Raw genomic sequence first — 20430 nt, forward strand, 5'->3', positions numbered from 1 at the left:
TATTTTCTATATTATTGTCTGAAATTCCCAATGAAAATTGCATGGGGAGAAAAAGTTTTTGGGGACCACCCCTTTTTTTCAGCCCCCACTTGACAGAGCACCCCGACACATTCCAGGAAGGAGTTGATTTTTCTTTTTTTTTTTTAATAGTTTCATGATCGAATAGCTCTAAAGTTATTAGCAAAACAAAAAACACTCATCCAATGTCTTACTTACAACTTCACAGTGGCGAAATCTCCCCTTTAATAAATACATATATGTTATGTTAACCATCATTTGTAGTGCGCACAGATACTCGGAAGTGTCCCGGCGTGAAAGCCTGTACAGAGGGAAGCGGAAGTGAAAGACGCGGCTAAGAGACTAATCAAAAACCATGGTTTTTAACTGCTTTTTGAACAGCCTAAGGTCGTGGTTGTTCCTGAGCTCAAAAGGCAGTCTGTTCCAGGCCCTGGCTGCCTTAACAGAGAGGGAGCTCCCTCCTATTCTGGCGAGGCGGTGGCAAGGGATGACAGCAAGGCATTGTCCCGTGGACCGGAGGAGGATAGATGGTACATAGAAATCGAAACGCCTCCTGAGGTATAGGGGTCGAGACTTGTAGAGGGCACCGTGGGCTATGGCCAATGCCTTAAACAGAATGCCCTGTTCAACAGGCAACCAGTGCAAATCACGAACAAACTGCTTGATGCTGGAACTCCCTGGAATACCCAGTAGCATTCTAGCCGCCGCATTCTGAATAATCAGCAATTTCTTTACCTGGTAACAGGGAAGGCAGATATAGAGAGAATTGGCATAGTCTGGCTGCGAAAGAATGAGAGCGTGGGTCACCATTTCTTTTGCCGCTTTAGGCAATAGCGGCAGAAATTTCTTAAGGCGCTTCAGTGTGCCAAAGCACACTCCCGCCAGTTTGTTGATCTGAGTTAGGAATCGGAGGTCCTCACAAAAACATACCCTCAGGTTTTTAACTGGGCTACCCATGGTTTTTGGCATAGGGAAGCCATCGGGCCACAGGTCATCCCTGAAAATCTGTGGGAAGGACCCGTAGAGGAGGAGCTCGGACTTATCCTCATTACATTTAAGTTGAGCCCGCGCTAGTCAATTAAAAATTTATTTTTTCCATGTAAAAAGCAGCTGGGTGTCATCAGCGTAGGCTATAATTTTGACACCCAGCCCTTCCGCCAGATAGATCAGTGTGGTCACATAAACAAAGAGTAAAGGGCTCAATGTAGAGCCCTGCGGAACACCTGTGGTAATACTTCTCGGTGTGGACGAAAAAGGCGGTAGCCACACTTGTTGTGTTATATTGACCAGAAAGGATTCAATCCAATCCCCCACCAGGCCTGAAATTCTGATGTTGGACAGACGGGCAAGTAACTGACGATGAGGAACCTTATCAAATGCGTCAGAGAGGTCCAGTAAAACCAGGGTCGCTCTGCCACCAGAATCACAGCAATCCCTAATAGCCTCCGTCGTCTTGACCAGAGACGTCTCTGTACTGTATGAGGCTCTAACGCCGGACTGGGTCGGGTGAAGAGCGCCAGACGTTTCGACCAACGCAGACAGCTGTTTGTAGACTGCCTTCTCATATACCTTTGCCACAGCCGGTAGGAGTGAGATTGGTCAGTGGCTAGCCAGAATGTCTGGGTTCTATTCATGTTTTTTTAACAGGGGGAGTAGCTTAGCCTGTTTCCATTCTTCAGGCACCGTGGCGGAATGCAGAGACAAGTTAATGATATTATTAACTTCAGGGTTGACTACCTCCGCCACAGCTGCCAGCTGCCTGGCAAGACAGGGGTCTGCTGGGGACCCTGATTTAAGTGATTTACGAATAGCCAGAGTATCAGCCAAAGGGATGGGCGTAAATACTGTCAGAGTGGTGAGGGCAAGTTTAGGCTCCCAGACTGTCTGGAGCGAGTGTTCCGCCAGACCCGGGCCAGCCGGCCCCAAGCCATCCTAAATTTCTTGTATTTTGTCAATAAAAAAAAAAATCAGAGAGCTGCTCGCACCAGGAATTAGAGGCTGGAGGGGTCTTGCGTTCTGCAACTGGCTTCAGAAAGCTCTGGACAATCGAAAAGATTTCCTTTGAGTTGTTCCTAGATTGAGCAATGCGCTCCGCATAAAACAGGCCCTTGGCCATTGCAAAAAACAAAGGCTAAAGAGAGATTATAGTTAGTTGAAAATGCCATAAAAAATACGATTTTAAAAGAACAAAACCACTGAAATTCATCAGTTGTAGCTATATCAAGTAACTGTCACTTGAGTTCTAAAGTAACTATAACTCTTTCCCCCACCATGCACACTGTTGTCATCAATAACATCATTTCAGATGTTGAAGTGATGTTATATCTTAGGTAGTTAGAAGTACATGGCAATTGCGCCCAACCTCCCCGCCGCACAAGGCTGGCTATGTCATGTAACAATACAAAAATTGTCATTTTAAGTTAGGCAGATCAACTGGCTTTGCCAAAGGCTCAAAGCACCACAATAAAAGTGGCTAAGCCTGTTGGCTATATCAAAGGGCAGCACATCAACATATATAAAGCATACCTATTGGCTTTGTCAAAAAGTCACCAATAACCATAATCAAATGTGTATTTCATAAATTCACACATTGCAATGGTTAATAAAAGGGACCGTCAAAATATTTTCAATAAAGCCTTTTAAAAAACACATTAACATGTCAGAATCCTTTTTAAAAAAAAATCCGGACGCAAAGTGCAGCCATGGAACCAACCACTATAGATCACGGCACAGCTGAGGAGCATACGAGCACTTTAAAAAAACATATGGTAAGCTCGGCTGGTGTGATGGAGTTAATGACCCAGGAGACTTCATGTTTTTTTTTTGTAATGTTGCAGGCTCCGTGCAGCCCCACCCCCCATAACATTAAAATATGTTTGGTGGTGCTCCTTCTCCTTCTGGGAGCAACACCAGCAAGAAAGCCCTAGGGAATTATGGGGTGTTCCTTGCCACAGCAGAGAATTAGAAATGAGTGGCTCCTGACGGCCATTTATTATTCATAAAAAAAAAAAAGATTTGGGGTGCCCTGGTGCCTACCCGCACCTACGACATGTGTACTCATTTGTGGCTGTAGTCATTGGTGGCCTCAGCCAGCTGCCTAGCCAGTACTGCGTCGGGAGCCAGCATAAAAAAAAAAAGAAATAAGTGGGTGCTCACCTGGGGCACCCACATCCCCAGGTTGAGGGGTTAAGGCTATCCCTACCGGCCCATTTTTTATATATTTTTACATTTATTTTCAGGCTAAGGAACGGAGTCCTAAACTAAAACAGCTGCCATCACTTCTTGTAGATGTGGTGGCAGTCAATCAAATGAACAATGCCTTCTCCTGGTAACTCGTATCTTCTATATTCTTGGATGCATGCCATAACTACATTTGTTTCTAAAAGTGACGTCTCACTAATCCTAGGGATAGTAAAGGATGTTTCATTTTGTGGAGTAGGTCCGTTTGAACTGCCAAGGGGGACAGGCGGGAAGAAGATATTTCAATGACAGTCCTAAACTGAAAAAATCATAGAAAATCTCTTTAAAAACAACTTCAAGATGTACAGTCTCATGGCAGTGTAGTTGCTACAGTATGCAGTCTTTGAACGGACACATATACATGTTTCTTACCATGAGCAATGATCTCAGCAACATTATCTGTATCCTTCTGGTTCCCAAATCCCTACAATAAGAAATAAAGCAAATTTGTGAATTAAACATACTTACAGCCAAAAAACGTATATTTCTAAATCGAATCACAACTATCTGTATAACATGCATGTCCAATAGTCAGCAAGGCGATGGAAAGTATCAACTTTTAGGGTCGCAATATGTGACACGAGTATGCACAGTTAAAAACTGTAATCTAATTAGGACCCACATTTCAATGCCTATGTGCTTTGAAATGCTTTCCTTTTGGGCACCAACATTTCTCAGTCCTGCTGATATTCATGTAATCCGAACGAGTGAGCTGAGCACAAAAAGTTATTTCCTTCTTTAATGGTAATCCAAACTAAATACACAATAAACTGGCGCAAATGACTGATGAAGGGAGGAGGGAGAGGAAGGTATCTCAAAGTCTATACTGTCTGGTTTGGCAACCGATATTCTTGGGGCTACAAGTATACTTGGAATCTCTAGCACCAACCAAGCGTGTGTACACCACAACCCCAAGCATATATTCCATCCTCCTCAAATATTATCCAGCCCAGCTCTGAAAAGCAGGTCTTGACCAGTGATTTTTGAGCAGGGGTCCCCAAGCACCTCATTGGATGCCCATGTCCAGAAATGGGATCTGGGATGATCACCCACCAGCTAAATGTTGTTAGTGGCCACAATCAGGACAGGTTATGAGGGATTTTTTTTTTAATCAATGGGCTGGCAGGCCCGTCATAACATGAGCGACAACAGTCTCCTGCTAGAGCAGGACTCAAAAAATCTACTCGCCCACTTGTTATGGTGAGTCAGATTTTATCCAGTCGAGCTATATTTAGGACCTACTTGCCTGTTCTGGCGAATAAAGAACAGGTGTTCTGTTCAGTCAGAAAGTGAAGGAGCAATAAAGATGCCTTTAAATCCTGTTTTTATTATCTTGCCACATTTGCTCTGTGTTCAGAGATGCAGGTCATTAGTCCGTTTACAATTACTTTTCCTTCTCTGGGGAGCGGAGCTTGCTCGCGACCGAGATGGCCGCTTGAGCCCTGTGCTCCGTATCGTCGATCAGCTATCCGTCAATTATCCGGCAGCATTTTAAGAAATTAGCTTTTCCTACTGGAGTCTGGGCGATCGGAGAACGGCAGCAAATTTTCAGCCCGCTTTCAAATTTCTCCAAACAGCTGTTCCGGAGTTATCGCCCCTGGAGGTTGTGAGGTGACTGGGCCTGGAATCCCCGTCCTCGAGTGGGCAGGAAGCCGGGCGGAGGCGACAGGCGAGCGGCGAACTCAACCACGCTCCCGCCGGTGCTGGTGAACGCAAAGACCCAGCGGCAGCTGAGGCCTGCGGCGGGCTCTCCTGTCCAGCGCGGGGCTGGAGGAGCTGCTGCGGCTAGGGACGGAAGAAGCAGCGGAGTGCTGACTGCTGGCAGCCCGGTGTGTCTTAAAACCGCAGCCGCCCCCTGACTGAGAGGCTTTTGAATCGAGCTGCAGCCTGGGGACAGAAGCAACCCTCGCTGTATGCCGCATTGAAGTGAGAAGCAGAATCATCAAGCTACTGCGCACACCCATGGCTGCTTTCTCCCGAGGTCGTGGACGCAGGCTGAGACCCGACTCGGCGAGCGGCCATCATTTTAGGTGTAGTGGCGCTGAAGGAGCGGTGCTCGGGGACCGTGGCATCACGCAGCAGCAGCCATGGGCGAGCTCCCCTTCCCTACCTGGGTCATAAAGTAAAAGCAGGTGAGCCACATACTGCGGGGAGCAGGACAGGAATCTGTGACCCCAGATGGTGGAGCTGAGACTGTGAGAAATGCTAACAGGACAGCCTGGGCTAGGCTTCGCTGGTTAGTTCATGCTATGGATTTGGGATCTGGAAATCAGTGAAGTGCCCAGAAACGGTGTGGTTGCGGGGCACCGGTGGCGCAACGATACCCAGGCCCTGGCAAAAGATTACTCATGTTAGAGCAGTGAGTTGGGAGGCTGCGCAAAAGCATAACTGTGGCGCACACTGTCCTGGAACCTGCGCTCTTCGTGAGGACGCAACGCGGTGCACTAAAGAAGGAATCGGGCGCAACAGGAAGACTATCCTGAGCTGGAATAGGGCTCACTGACTGATCCTGAACTCGGTGGTGCACCACTAGCTGTTACAAACGACGCAGGGGTGCCTAGGAGCTGCGTGGTACTCAGTAATAGGTGTTTCAGCCCCGGCAAAGGTGAGAGGGTTGGGACATCGCACTAGACTACGCTGCCCTGCGGACGGCGGTGAGGGAATTTGGGAGTGGAAAGGTCCTAACTGGAAAGAACTGCGGCGCCCTACACTAAAGGATAATAGTTTGGCCCACTACAGGGAGCAAACAAGGACCCCCGGACGGTAATAGCGGGCCCCCAGACTCCAGAGAAGGCAAGAGATTGGTGAAGTGTGCCAGTGGACTTGTGGCTAGCTTCTCTGTCCGGCTTTCAACATGGGCAAGGTGGACAGAGCGCAATCTAATCTAACCTGTGAACAAAAGCGCTCGAAATCGCACAACGCCTCTACGGACGAGACATCCAGGACACTCACACGATGATCCAAGCATGGATATCAGGAGCATGCTTCTGTCCATGGAAAAGAGCCTGCAAAGTGGCATCACCTCCCTGGAGGCGCACACCACGTTTGACTCAGATCACAAACAACATGGGAAGGTTCTACGCATCCTACAGGATAAGACAGAGGATTTGGAAGCAAGTTCGCGTCGCTGCAATTTAATGATCACTGGCCTGCTGGAGACGACTGCCACTGGGAACATGGAACAATTCATTGAGAAGTTAAGTTCTTGGTTACTCTTTGGGGGGAAGGTGTTTTCTCTAACATGTTCGTGGTGGAGAGCGCGCATCGGTCCTTGGGTCCGCGACCTCCCCTGGGAGCCTCACCGTGACCAATCATCGCAAAACTACTCAATTACAGAGACAGAGACGCGGCGCTGCACCTTGCACGCGAAAAACAAACTCTGCTGTACGAAGGATCAACTATATCACTGTAACTGGATTTCACTATCAGAGTATAGGAGGCACATAGACAATTTGTCCCTATGAAGAAGCAACTGCGAGACCTGGGCCTAGACTACGCCATGCTGTACCCTGCGAAGCTGCGAGTTAATAGGCAAGGAAGGTCACACATCTTCATAGACCCGAAGGCCCTGCAGAAGGGTTGGTCCAAAGAGCAGCGTGGAAGCCCGGAGCGACTTCTGCTCGACTAAGCAGCTGGCGGTTCAATTGATGACCAGGATTGACGCAGTGGGACTACGGTCGAACGATGAGTATTACTGATAAACACTGTATGAGGATAACTTGAGTGGTGATGCTAGGGGTGGACCGGCCACGGGATGATTGCAGTATTGTATATCCACCATACAATTGTATTTGTGCTCTGCCTGGGACACACTGACACTGGTTGCAACACGCGGGTGGTACGGGTATATGTGATTAGTGCAGAGCTCCGGATACAGTTGGTCTGCAAAGCTCCAGTGATAGCTAAAACGAGTATAGAAATAAGCAGGTGATGAGGGCCAGCATAAGCGGCCCAGCACTGGGCACACTAGATTAGGACTGTTTAGTAGAAAATGCTGTATCTAAGAATGGCGTCATACACGAGATGGAGCTAATGAGTCGTGCATCCTAACACTGGTTCTTTGTGCGACCTCCGCCCAAGAGTGAAACACACTAGAATTGTATTGGTTGGGTTGGGAAAGGGAGGTGGGGTTGATTGGGGGTTCACCGGGGAGATGTGCGACCTAGTTAGGGGAGGTCTGCTGTGGGTGGGGGGAGGGAGGGGAAGGGTTTGTTGTTAGATTGTATTGGTTGTTCGCAAATGAATGAAGCCTCACAAAAGCTGCACACACTGCACACACAAACTGCTGACCTGGAGTACATAGGAAACTAGAGACTAAGGATGAGGACGCCTGGTGAGACCACCGCTCCGAAATTGATTGGCTCCCTCAGAGCACTGTCATGGAACGTTCGGGGGCTCAATGACTACCGTAAACTTCGGAAAGTATTGAGCTACCTGAATAGCAAAGCATTGATATAGCATTACTTCAGGAGACACACCTACCACAAACTAGCGCGATGCTCCGCAGTAGAGGCTTGCTGGGTAATATCAATGCTTCAGGTTTTACTACACACGCCCGGGGAGTACACGCTACAACAGCTGATGTCGGATAGTGAGGGGCGATTTGTGTTCTCTAGATGTCAAAGCAGGGGCCTGGACTTGATTATTGTTAATATATATGGTCCCAATTACGACTGCCCTGAGTTCTATACGTCGAGAGACCGCAGCAAACCTGTACCAGGGTGCACAGTTCCCCTGGGGTGGGGATTTCAATCTGGTTAGGAACCCACAGTTGGATAGGTCGGCAGGTCGCCTAAGAAGGCCCGTTGTGGCGGCGCGGAAGATGGAGTGTCGTTGTTAGTATGGCCCTGAGTGATGTCAGTGTGCGACACCGGATAAGGGGGGCTACACACACTATTCTGCCTACAATAATATCCACTCCAGCATAGATTACTGGTTTGTCACAATGTCATTATTGGAGCAGGTTGGCAACTGCCTGGTGCTCCCGCGAACACTTTCGGATCACTCGCCATTATTGCTGGTATTGGACACACCTAAGAAATCTATACCGCCGTTCACATGGCGTTTCCCCCCATATTCACTACTAGAACCCCTCTTCAAAGAAGAACTTGCTGAAGCCATAGATACATTTTCCACTACCAATGTTGGATCAGTTCATAGTTTCCAGACTGTGTAGGAGGCTTTTAAAGCATACATGAGAGGTGTAGCAATGGCTAAGCACTCTGGAGTCCTCAGGACGATCCGGCAGAGACTAGCGGATCTAGAACAGAAACTGGGGAACTTGGAGTCGCGACAGGTGGCTGAAGGGGGTGAGGAGCTTGAAAAAGAAATTAAATACACACTGGATGAATACCAGGAGGTGGCAGACAGCGAAGTCAAACATCTGGGAAAGTATGCCACAGCCCGCACCTACGAGGGGGAGGGACAGACCCGGCTCGGTCTTAGCACAAATTCTGAAGGCCAAACATAGCAAAACATTGATAACGGGAATTAGGTCGCGAGAAGGAACACTGTTGCCTGAAGAAGCAGACATTGCATCATCAGGCGCGGATGAGGAAATACTTGATTATTTAGAACATATCAAGCTACCATTCCTCACCAACACACATAGGGAATTCCTGATGCTCCCGATTGAAAAGGATGAAATAATCGAGGTACTGATGGGCATGAAGACGAACAGCGGTCCAGGGGTGGATGGACTAATTGTCGGATTTTATAAAGCGTTTCTTGACAGCCTCCTTCCCCATCTTTCAACGTTATTTGACGATATGTGTGTATCAGGTATGATGCCACGTACGATGAGAGGCAATTATTGTCGCTATCCCTTAACCAGGCAAGCCGCCAGATGAGTGCGGGTCTTACCGACCTCTCTCATTGCTCAATGTTGATATCAAGAGCTTTGCTAAAATATTGGCTTGCCGCCTAGCCCCCCTATCCTCCACGCTAGTCGCTCCGGAGCAAGCGGGGTTCATCCCAGATAGGAACCTCACCTACAACAAATGCACGGTATTTGGGACAATGCAACATGTCAAACCGGACACATTGCGGTGGCGGTTTTCCTCGATAAGGAAAAGGCCTTCGACTCCGTCGAGTGGGCTTTCATGCAACAGGTGTTGACCAGGATAGGACTGGGGTCAGTTTTCCTACAGTTGATCGGAGTTTTGTACAATGCACCCACCTCGAGGATTTGGCTGGGCACCTGGTCACAGACGCCTTTGCTACATCCAGAGGGACCAGACAGGGGTGTCCACTATCCCCCATATTATATGCCTTGGTGGCCGAGCCGTTGGCATGTGCACTCAGCGAATACCATGGGCACAGAGGTATAAGGTTCCCAACCTATAGGATAATTGTATCAAGATATGCGGATGACATCTTGTTGTATGTCCGAGACCCGGTAAACAATCTCTCATTAGTCCTTAGGGAGGTAGTGCACTTTGGTGTACTATCGGGTTTACGAGTCAACTGGCCTAAATCGCTAGTCTTCCCACTTACCCCGATCACAGCATATTTTGAAATGGACTATCCCCTACAATGGACTGCAGATTCTATTCGGTATTTGCTTACATACAGATTCCACGGCAGTGTAAGGAGAGAACTATGGCACTGCAATAGATAAACTGGAGGATGATGTTGAGAACTGGATACGACTACCGCTATCTTTAATAGGCCGAATCTCTATTATGAAAATGGTGATACTACCCAGGCTACTATTCCTTTTTACGAATATCCTTATAGTATTGCCACGCTCTTTCTTCCTCAGACTCAATAAATCGATGGTTAAATTAGCTTGGGCGGGTAAATCAGCACGGGTCCAATGGCGGGTGCTTACATTACCGTTTCACATGGGGGGACTGGGCGCACCAGACTTCGATCTCTATTACAGAGCGGCACAAGGGGCGCAAGCATATTATTGGATCCATGGTGCAGCGGACATACCGTTCCTACGTATGGAGAGATTGTTTGCTGAGCCACTCCCACTTCCAGCCATGATTCTTGAACCCTTAGACCGGAGCACGGGGATAATAGATTCCATTAACACAACACGACACACTTGGCATAGCTTATTGAGCCTGCTACACCAGCAATGCCAATAGAATGGACGCGGCAGCTAGCCCCCTGTAGGGAAGGTGGGGTGACGCGCGCAACGGGAGACTTATTTCTAGATGGAGTGGGTAAAACGTGGGATCAGGTAGCGGGTAGCGGGTGCGGCAGACACAGGCACATTATTACAGCGCTTTGAGTTTTATAGAGTACGCAAGGCGTTACGAGACTTGTTGGGGGAAGACAAGGCTGAGCCCCCGGAGGTGCCAGAACTAGTCTATATTATAAAAACCGAAGTCTCCCCGCAAGATAGTCGCTACTATATATAAATTGGCTATGTCTCACAGACCGAATCAATACACTACGGCGCGGTTGGCCTGGCAAAGAGACCAACAACTAGCAATAGACGACCCTATGTGGAAATACTGTTGCACTAACACTAGGCGAATCTCATTACACGGGAGACACAGACTCATTCACTTCAAATACATCAACAGGGCATACTACACCCCAGAGAGACTGTATAGATATGGGTTGCGAGAACATGCGAGCTGTGACAGGTGCCACACGGCCTCCGTGGATTTCATGCATCTATCTTGGCAATGCCCGGGAGTGTTTACCTATTGGGAGGCAATTTTCAGTGAACTGGGGGAAATAGTTGAGACAGAACTTACCCCTGACCCTGTGATCGCACTCTAGGGGTTTTCTAAGAAACTACGTAAAGCAATAGGTAGGCTGGTGGACATGGGTCTCCTTATGGCAAAGCGCAGAGTAGCTATGAGCTGGATGAGAGGTCCTGTTCCAACTGTGGGGCAATGGGCACATGATATGCTGTATTGCTGAACGCAATCGGAAAACTTCAGTGAACTACTTCGGCCTCGTAGCAGACCCAAATATTTCTGGGGGCTATATACAGCGTATAGACTAAGGAAGGTAGAGGAGCCTGAAAATGAAAGGATGGCAGACCCAGAGAATCCTGTCTAATACCCCCAGCATCCCAGAACCTAGTCAGTAGGAACCAGGTGGCGGGTCCATCGTCACGCCACAATGTGAGGGCCGCTTATCTCGATGTAAGATGTTGCTGGTTACGCCAAGAGGTCCGAAGGGTACGGAGATAGATCGATAAAGGGGCACTATATTAGTGGTACACATTCTTTTCATGTACCCGTCAGACTCTAGCATACGCTATACTACTTTAGTTGGCAGTACATTGAGTCGTTTTTATTATTATTGGCATCTGGTGCAGCACTGATAGGATATGTGTGTGCTATGTGGGCAGTAATGAATATGAAACGCTGCCTGCCCCTATGGGGATGTTGGCCTTACAGCTGTGTAACATTTTTCTTTGTATTGAGCCGCCGGCCTCAGGGTTGTAGGCGAACGGCTGTGTATGTTTGCGAACTTTTTCTTTCTTGCAATAACATTTAAAAACATAATAATATTAATAATTACTTTTCCTTCTATGACTACAGAGTTCTAGGATTTTGTAAAGTGAACTGTCTGACCTGCTGAATGAAGTGTGAAATGAAAGGCTGTAGGATATCAGTTTTTTCCTAACACACATTTAAATGGCTAATAAGTCAACTGTACAAACATTTCAAAATATATTTCAGCAGTTGTGAAAGCCCATTCTCTGTGAGTTAAAAAAGATTTTATTAGGATGAATAACAAATCAGAACACTTTACTTGGTGATGTGCAAATTATAAATATGTTTATGATACCCAATTTGTGTTAATACACGAAGTAGTTTTATTAGTGAAGCTGCAAGGTAGTGGAAAGATGTTTGCCCATATCCTCAAAATGTACTGTCTGTAAATGGTAGTGCGCTACCTAATCATGCTTTAGTGATATATTTATTACAAGTGAGTGTTTAAACATGAACTGAGACACTCCTGCCCCTGTCCTGATGGCACTTCAATTAGTAAACTGAGAGGCAAGTCAGAGATCATGTGTACCCTATATGTGGACTAGATTCTTATCATACATGGAGCAAATGTTTAGTTATTTTTGTTTGGTACAACAGAAATGAGGAACTCACATATTGGCAGGTGCACACATATGTGAGAATGAACACAAAGGAGACTCTGTAAAATAAAATATTTGCCTATGATCACACAATTTGAGACCAGTTTATTGGTCAAGCACATTATCCATGAAGTGCGCACTTTCTATTTAATATAACTTTTTCTTTCATAATCGACCCTTACTGCACAAGGCACCAGGTGGTGTACCATGGCTCAGTACTTGTATAGTATAGAATAGGTTTGGTCTTTCAACATTTCACAAACCCGATCTTTGTTATGCCGGCCATTCAAAAGCCAACATCACACCCAAATGTTCTGTCCCCATCATATAGTTGGGTTAATGTAATAAATACGGCTACACCCGACATCCTTCATACTGTCTTCCCCCTGACCCCGCCAAAGCGTTTTGCCATCACCCCTCCTGTCTTCTGAATTCATTTTTGTTGACATTAGGACTGCTAATCAGTGCTAAAGTCCTTGCACTTTCAGTTTAAAATTTTTTAAAATTGGCCTACACACGACTGAAACATTTAATTTACTTACAAGTCCCTAAAATATGTGACTACATGGTACCCAGAAAACACAAGGAGATGATTGACGGACTGCTGAAACTTTTCAGACACTCACCTCCAGTCACAGATCTGGGTTGAATTCATCATCGGTCTTTGAGCTCACTTCGCCACCCAAGTTTGGACCCAGCCATATGCAAATCAGTCTTGACCCTGTGCCTCATGGGAACAGTCCAGCCCGAACTGCCAGGTAAGGTACTACCTGGACCAGAAACAAGCATCATGGGCCTAGTTTAGGGGTAACACCCCTAATTAGCTAGGCTACTTGAATCAAATGGCAAAGTGAGCAAGGGACCCACATCGGGGCATACCAAACAAAGCAAACACAAGGAGATGATGGACGGAGTGCTGAAACTCAAGACTGATTTGCATATGGCTAGGTCTAAACTGGGGTGGCAGGGTGAGCAAAGAAATATGCATTTAACCCAGATCTGTTGACTGGGGGTGAATGTTTTAATTTGTTTTGCATTCTGTCCATCATCTGTGTCTCTTTTGCTTTCTCGCCCTAAGTTCACTGGGTATGGCCAGACGTGGGTCCCGGGCTCACTGTACCACTGGATTCAAGCTAGCTTGACTGATAAGGGGTGAAACCCTGAAACGAGTCCTAGGATGTTTTACCAGTCCAGTGAGGACAGGCATGGCGGTTCGGGCTGGCCTGTTTCCATGAGGCACAGGATCAAGACTGATTTGCATATGGCTAGGTCTAAACTGGGGTGGCATGGTGAGCAAAAGAACGAAGGATTTAACCCATATCTATTGACTGGAGTGAATGTTTTGATTTGTTCTGCATTCTGTCCATCATCTGTGTGTCTTTTACATGGTACCCAATGCCTATAAATTAAATGCTGCTAATGGGCCTGCAGCACTCATTGTGTAACCTGCTGAAGTAGCACCTGAAAACTTTGCCTCATGACGGCCACTGCAACCCGTAAGTGCAGTTTTAAACTGCCATTTCAACCTGGCAAAGAAAACCTTTTGCCAAGCCTAAACCTTCCTTTTTAATACATATAAATAACCACTAAGGTAGGCCTGAAAGGCCCATAGGGCAGGGTGCATTGTATTTACAAGTAGGTCATGTATGTTTAAGTGGCAGATATCCTGGTAGTGAAAAACACCTAAAATAAATTTCCAATACATGTCAGGCCTATCTCTCCCATAACATTGGATGACCCTATTATCTTTAAGCAGTGCTGTCTTTTGATTGGGGAACACAAAAATGCCTACACCCAACTAATTTTCAAACAATTATTTTTTGAGCAATGGGGTAAACACAGAAACTATAAATAAAAATACCGGGTCAAACTCAAGAGTTTCTGTGTTTACCCCATTGCTCAAAAAATAATTGTTTGAAAATTAGTTGGGTGTAGGCATTTTTGTGTTTTCCAATATAATAGGGTCCAGCCTACCCCAGACCTTGTATGGTCCTAACTCCTTAGCTTTATAAAATAAAATCTTTTGATTGGGGGCATGTAGAAATGTCATATTTAGACTCAAATGAATTGGGGCACAGCTGTTCCCTGTCCCACTTGCACCTCAAAGGGCTTGACTCAAGTACACACAAAGGAAGCAGACTCTAGTCTTATGTCACTCCAGAGTTCTTGGAGCATTGGCAGGGGAAGACAGGAACTTTCCAGAACCAGAAGTGGGGTAGCACAAGGTACAAATACTGGACCATCAGAACAACTCCTCAGTACACTCCTGGACCTGTGGAAGAATCGGAAGGACTACCTGGAGCGACAGAGGAGTGCCCTGCTGCCTGAAGGCCTGCCGTACTGCTTGAAGGAGAAATGGACCATCTTACTGAACCCAGGAATACTAGAAGTGACTCCAAGGGATAGTTGGCTGGCCTTCCGTCTGAACTACAGGGACATAACAAGTTCCTGAGGCTGTGAACCCTGCAATTTGCCTCTGCTGGAGTGAGTCCTAACCCTTCAAGTGTCAGCCCCGTTCCAGTCCTGGACCCTTGCAAGTGGTGATAGAAGGGCTGTCCTGCCTAACCCTAAAACTTGGGACTTGGAAACATTTTTATCAGAAATTGCTCTCAGAATGTGCACAGGACAGGTGCCTACCAGCCAGCTGATCTGCTCAAGGTGCATCACCGGTCGTCCTGACTTCGCTGTAGCTCTAGCACCCGCTGCGTTCTTCTACACAGCGCAAATTCTTTCCAACTGGACCTCTCAACAATGGAATCTAGCCTTGTGGAGTTAACTTTGGCTACAGTCTGCAGCTTCTTCCTGCTGCAGGTTTTCGACATCTAAAAGAGGTGTCTAAGTTCAAAGGTACAAATCTTCACCAGTCTTTATGGCGACTGGTACTCCACCGATGACCTCCTCAGCCTGGATATCCATCTTTTCCCACTTGGAGCTTTTTCCTGTCATCATCGAAGGCTTGACCGGGACTTTGTCCAGTGGCTCCCCGACGACAACTTCTCCTTGTCCACCAGGTAAGCCATGAAGGGCCCAATCCACCTTGTGTATGCGACTTGAACTCCATCATGGTCAACCTTAACATCTGGCTTTGTCCTGGTCTCACGTTACAAGATACCAATGGTTGGTGCTCTGATCATTTAGGTGGTATTTTGCAAAAAAGCATTTAAAATTCATAACTTCAGTTTTATTGATTGGATTTAAATCATTTTGGTGTCATTAATTTCATTAACATTTACTCAATGCTTCTAAATTGGCTTGTGATTTTGATTACGTTTTCACTTTATCACTGTTCGTGTGCTGCATAAATACTTTACACATTGCCTCTAAGTTAAGCCTGACTGCTGTTGTGTCAAGCTACCAGAGGATTAAGCACATGTTAATTTAGTGACTTCTGTGCTTCACCCTGACAAGGATTGTGGTTGTTGCCTGAGTGGGACTTCCATCCCCCTCAACCAATAACCCAATTTCTTACAAATACAATTCCATTCATTGTTGGGACTGACTGACCTACAAAGAAACAGGGATAGGATAAAAAGACACATGTTCATTTGAGTGACCAAAAGATTGGGGTACCCTGGGGAAGCAGCAGTGAGATGCCGACACCAATTAGTCCTAGAAGCTGGAAGGATTCTGCAGGGCGTGTCTTATTACAATCTTTTCACTCCGAAAGGTTGGGGGGGGGGGTACATTCTGTTATATTTAAAGCCTCTGAAAGGCAGCTGAGTCTGCAGCAGAGCCAGTCATATGTTAGCCATGTGACTTTGAAAGACTTTTTAGGCAGGTATCACATTGACTCCCTTAAGGAAGATAGGCTTGCTTGTTCTGCTCATTGCTATTTGTCTTTGGACAGTGCCCATTTTAGCCGAGGTTGGCAATATTGGGTGATGTGGCTCTGCCACTGAGGCAAATGGACAGCAGCATCCTTAGAACACGTTTTTTCATTATTCTTCCATTTTTTAACAAACATCCTTCTTGGCTGGCACAACACCTAGGGCTTCCATATACTGATTGTAGTTCCCTAACAAGAGCATGGATCCTTGGGGGTTGGCACAGGAGGCATGGATGGGATCAGGAGGAACTCACGAAGACCAAATGGGCCCGATTCGTCCCAGATGGACTCCCCATTTTGCATGATGGTGTTTGGGTTAGGAAGTGTTAATATGGCTAAATGTTCAAAAGAGTAAAAATCTGCACTGTGGTCAAACAGGACCAGAAGGCAAGGGTTTTCCAGCCATAGTGCTGTAAGGTGTCACAGACCACTTCGACTGCTACAGTACTACAGTGGAGTTTAAGCACTGACAGGGTGCCTTAATAGAGGTAGTCTTAAACCTCTCTGACTGCTCCATGCTTTCCACCCGCACACCAGTAGGCATTCTCAAGGTTCAGTTGGTGGCCCTTCTCCCTTTACACATCCTCCTTTGGCAGCACCATCTCTCTTTTGGTTTCTCTTATCAATCTTGTATAGATGGTCCTCAAATCTTCCTCTCATTTTCTACTTTTACCCATTATCCACCTAACGGAATCTGAAACCACCCCACAGACAGCCATTTGTTCATTCATGTTTAATTTATCCAAACCCGATGTTATCCATTTGTGTGCAAAATTTACACCAACTCTCTCACTACTTTCCTCTCCACCAAACCCACTGCCCACAATATTCTGAATGGGTGTTTTCAGTGCGACAATGAAGATGGAATCAGTCATGACTAGCAGCACCTTGTCTGCAAGTAGATGGTAATTTGTAAGGCCATTAGGAGAAAGGTTGGGCTTCCACACACAGATCAGTCTACCATTTTTCTCCTACCAACAGCAGCCACGTAATATTTCTACTCAATATGTGCATTCCCTCTGACAACACCTATTTCATTATCCAACGTTTGATTTTTGTTAATGAATTTTTAAAAATTAATATTTGATATTTTTAAGACACATCTATACTCGTAAAATTTGTAAGACTAAAATACATTTTAACCCCACATGGTCTTCCGAAATCTATGATGATCTAGTTTCTATTTTGCTAACTTCTACCTTGCAAGAATTGGGAGTTTGTGCTTAACCCTCACACAGAGCAACATTATTAAACATGGATTATTAGAATAAACTAACGTAAGTATTACAAAAGGTAAACCCTGTCTTCCTATCTCTCCCCTATCGATTGGACACTGTTCTGCTGACCCAGTTGTAGGTGGCAAGAACACGTTTACAATGAAGGGCTTTAAAGGTGCGTTTACTAGTTGCATCGGTATATTTGGCTAGTGAACATTTTAAGCTCAATGCACACTCTTGTGAGCAATGAAGTTATTTTATTGGGCATAAAAGATTAGTTTATGCACAGTGATTACTTTTAGGACAGGGACCCTGTTTGTCAATGTATTGTATTTTGCTTTGTAGAAAACTGTCTTATTGGGGGTCTTGGCTTCAACAGCAATTGGCCGGGCTCTTCCAGCTAATGTTTATATTCTAGTAAGTTTTGGCTCATGTCTTGGGCAACCAATTTGCTGCTGTACATCGGCTTCAAAGAGGAATTCAATTTGACTGTGAGCACAGTATAATTTCTTTTCATTTTCTGCTAGGGAAACGTTTTAAAAACACACAAACAAACCTCGACATTTAAGAACAGGAGACATTTTTTTTAACCAGGCTCGATCTACCATAGATTGAAGACTCCTGACATTTTAGTGTGGGGCTGGGATTTGTAATCACAATAAACATGAAAACAGTGCTCTTCAACGTGCTGTTTTGTTCTTTCAGCAATGAATTTATGAAGACAGGCACCTGGTTTGCAGATATTTCTTTCACAGCACTAATGTGCCTGCCTGGGAAAAGTTATTTGCCAATAGTCAAGCTCCATAAAACTGCTTGTACACAGTTTTTATACACAAGTTTGATTTAACATTTTCCAGTCTGTTGCCCTTAGTTACTAGATAGCTTATACATCATTATTTAAAACGGAGTCTGTTGTGCTCGGGTAAAATTATACAAATGTGGCGAAACCAGATTCCCTAATGTAAGGTGGTATCCCAGCTTTAGCTTTAGCGGGGCAGCTAAATGATGCGCCAGAACTGTCGTTATTTTACTACCAGTCAGAGGGGTAAATGGGCAGGCACTGTCAAACAATGACCCCCACTCTTCTTCAATTTGAAAGGGAGAGTACTGGCACTTCTAAGAAGGGTTGCAACATTGTTAATGAGAGAGTACTAACACTTCTTACTAGTCTGGGAGAGCTTGTACCTTGTATTATACATTAGCACAGCTACAATAGGACTAGGTTCAGAAAGGCATGACCAGTGCTTGCTCATAAAGTGAATGATTGGTTTACTTGGGAATGACTAAGTGTGTGAGTGTGAGTGAGTGTGTGTAAAGCATCAAGAACTATTTTGACCTTGAGTGTGAACCTCATCCGCACTAAAGTGCGTAGCTAAGGTATATAGTGATTTTGCACCTGAACCCAATACCCCACCTTATGTTCTACCAATTTTATCTTATTGGATGGAGAATACTTTTACGGTGGCCACTCAGGGAATGATTGTAACCACAGTACAGAATCATACATACTTATTTACACACATCTGATCCCAGGGGTCATCAGGCCCTCAAGAAAAATTGGAACTTCAAATTCTTTGGTTCTGCTCTAAATGTACAATCTCTTAAAAGGATGAATTCACTTAGAATGTAAACATGTTTACTTTATACACCCCATGTAGTAGCTTCTTTATAAGCTTTGAGAGAGATAGGTTCAATAAATGTGTGTGCAATCTGCTACATGTAGGCTGAAGTCTATGTTTAAGCTCCATAAAATAATTGCCTTAAAATTTGGAAAGTGACAAGAGATAGAGGGACTCTCCCTAGGGACCAGAGGGTTGCATCGATAGTGGTAATTCACAAGGACAGCAAGGTCAAAACTGATTGCGCCTCGTACAGACCTATCTCTCTGCTTAATGCCGAGCCCAAGATTTTGGCCAAACTGTTGGCTAATAGACTGATCAAGGTCATCAGAGATCTAGTACACTCCGACCAGTCGGGCTTTATGCCCCATAGGAATACGGCTTTAAATTTACGTAGATTACACAGAGTTTTGGCCAGGGCTCACACATTGCAGGAACAGACTATAATTGCGTCACTTGACGCAACAATGGCATTTGACACAATTGAATGGCCTTTATTTATGGGCGGCATTGGCTAAGTTTGGGTTTGGCCCCAGGTTCATTGGCTGGATACGTCTGCTGTACTCGGAGCCACTTGCTCAAGTGGTAGTTAACAACAGAGTCTCGGCTTCCTTCTTGTTGGGACAGGGTACCCGACATGGTTGCCCGTAGTCCCCCATTCTCTTTTCTCTGGCTGTAGAGCCCCTTGCCGCTTGGATACGTTGGGAGCCTTCGATCAGAGGTCTGTGGTGGTCCCTTGGTTGGGAGTACCGCATATCTTTATATGCGGATGACATTTTGCTTTATTTGGCCTCTCCCTGTAAATCTCTTATTGTGGTTTTTAATGTCCTGGCCTCCTTTGGGAGAAATTCAGGACTTTCGATCAACTGGAAGAAATCTGTGTTGTTTGTATTAAAAGGTGACCCCCCCGTGCCTCCGAGAAACAGTCCTATACAGTTTAGCATAGAAGGGTTCAAGTATTTGGGGATTTGTGTGTCCCTAGAATCTTCAATTAGGTACTCTCGAAATCTTCTTTCCCCTCTTCATCGGCTTAGGAGTGATATCTCCAACTGGAAGTAGATTCCTCTTTCATTGTTGGGTAGGGCGGCCCTCTTTAAAATGATGGCTCTCCCACGTGTTATTTATGCTCTGCAAAATACCTTGGACGTGGTACCATCAAGTTATTTCCACGAAAATGAGGGCCTACAGCGGAGTCTGTTGGGGGAGGGCAGGCCTCGCATTGCATTTTTTTTTTAAACAAATGTTATTGGATTTTTGTCACAAAGCATACAACAATTGTAACAGTTCCCATATCCCCAATCATTTTAAGTAGGTCTGTACAATAGAGTGCTAGATGTTGGCCCTCAGAATGAACATGGTCAACGGAATACAATCCTGTAAAGGGCAATCCTATCTATTTATTCCTTAGTGCATAGGGGAATGCGAAGGTGAAAGTTAACT

The 20430-nt window shown here is 45.6% G+C and overlaps 1 protein-coding gene across 1 annotated transcript in view; it reads right to left on the reverse strand.

Moving 5' to 3' along the window:
- EFR3A (EFR3 homolog A) overlaps positions 1-20430 on the reverse strand; it is a 1274477-nt gene that overhangs the window by 366666 nt on the left and 887381 nt on the right. The window contains exon 13 of the mRNA XM_078686747.1: positions 3631-3682. Coding sequence (XP_078542873.1) covers positions 3631-3682 — 52 coding nt within the window. The remainder of the gene's footprint in view (positions 1-3630; positions 3683-20430) is intronic.

Source organism: Lissotriton helveticus, chromosome 4_1 (genome assembly GCF_964261635.1).
Source record: "Lissotriton helveticus chromosome 4_1, aLisHel1.1, whole genome shotgun sequence".
In the NCBI taxonomy this organism is placed as follows: Eukaryota; Metazoa; Chordata; class Amphibia; order Caudata; family Salamandridae; genus Lissotriton; species Lissotriton helveticus.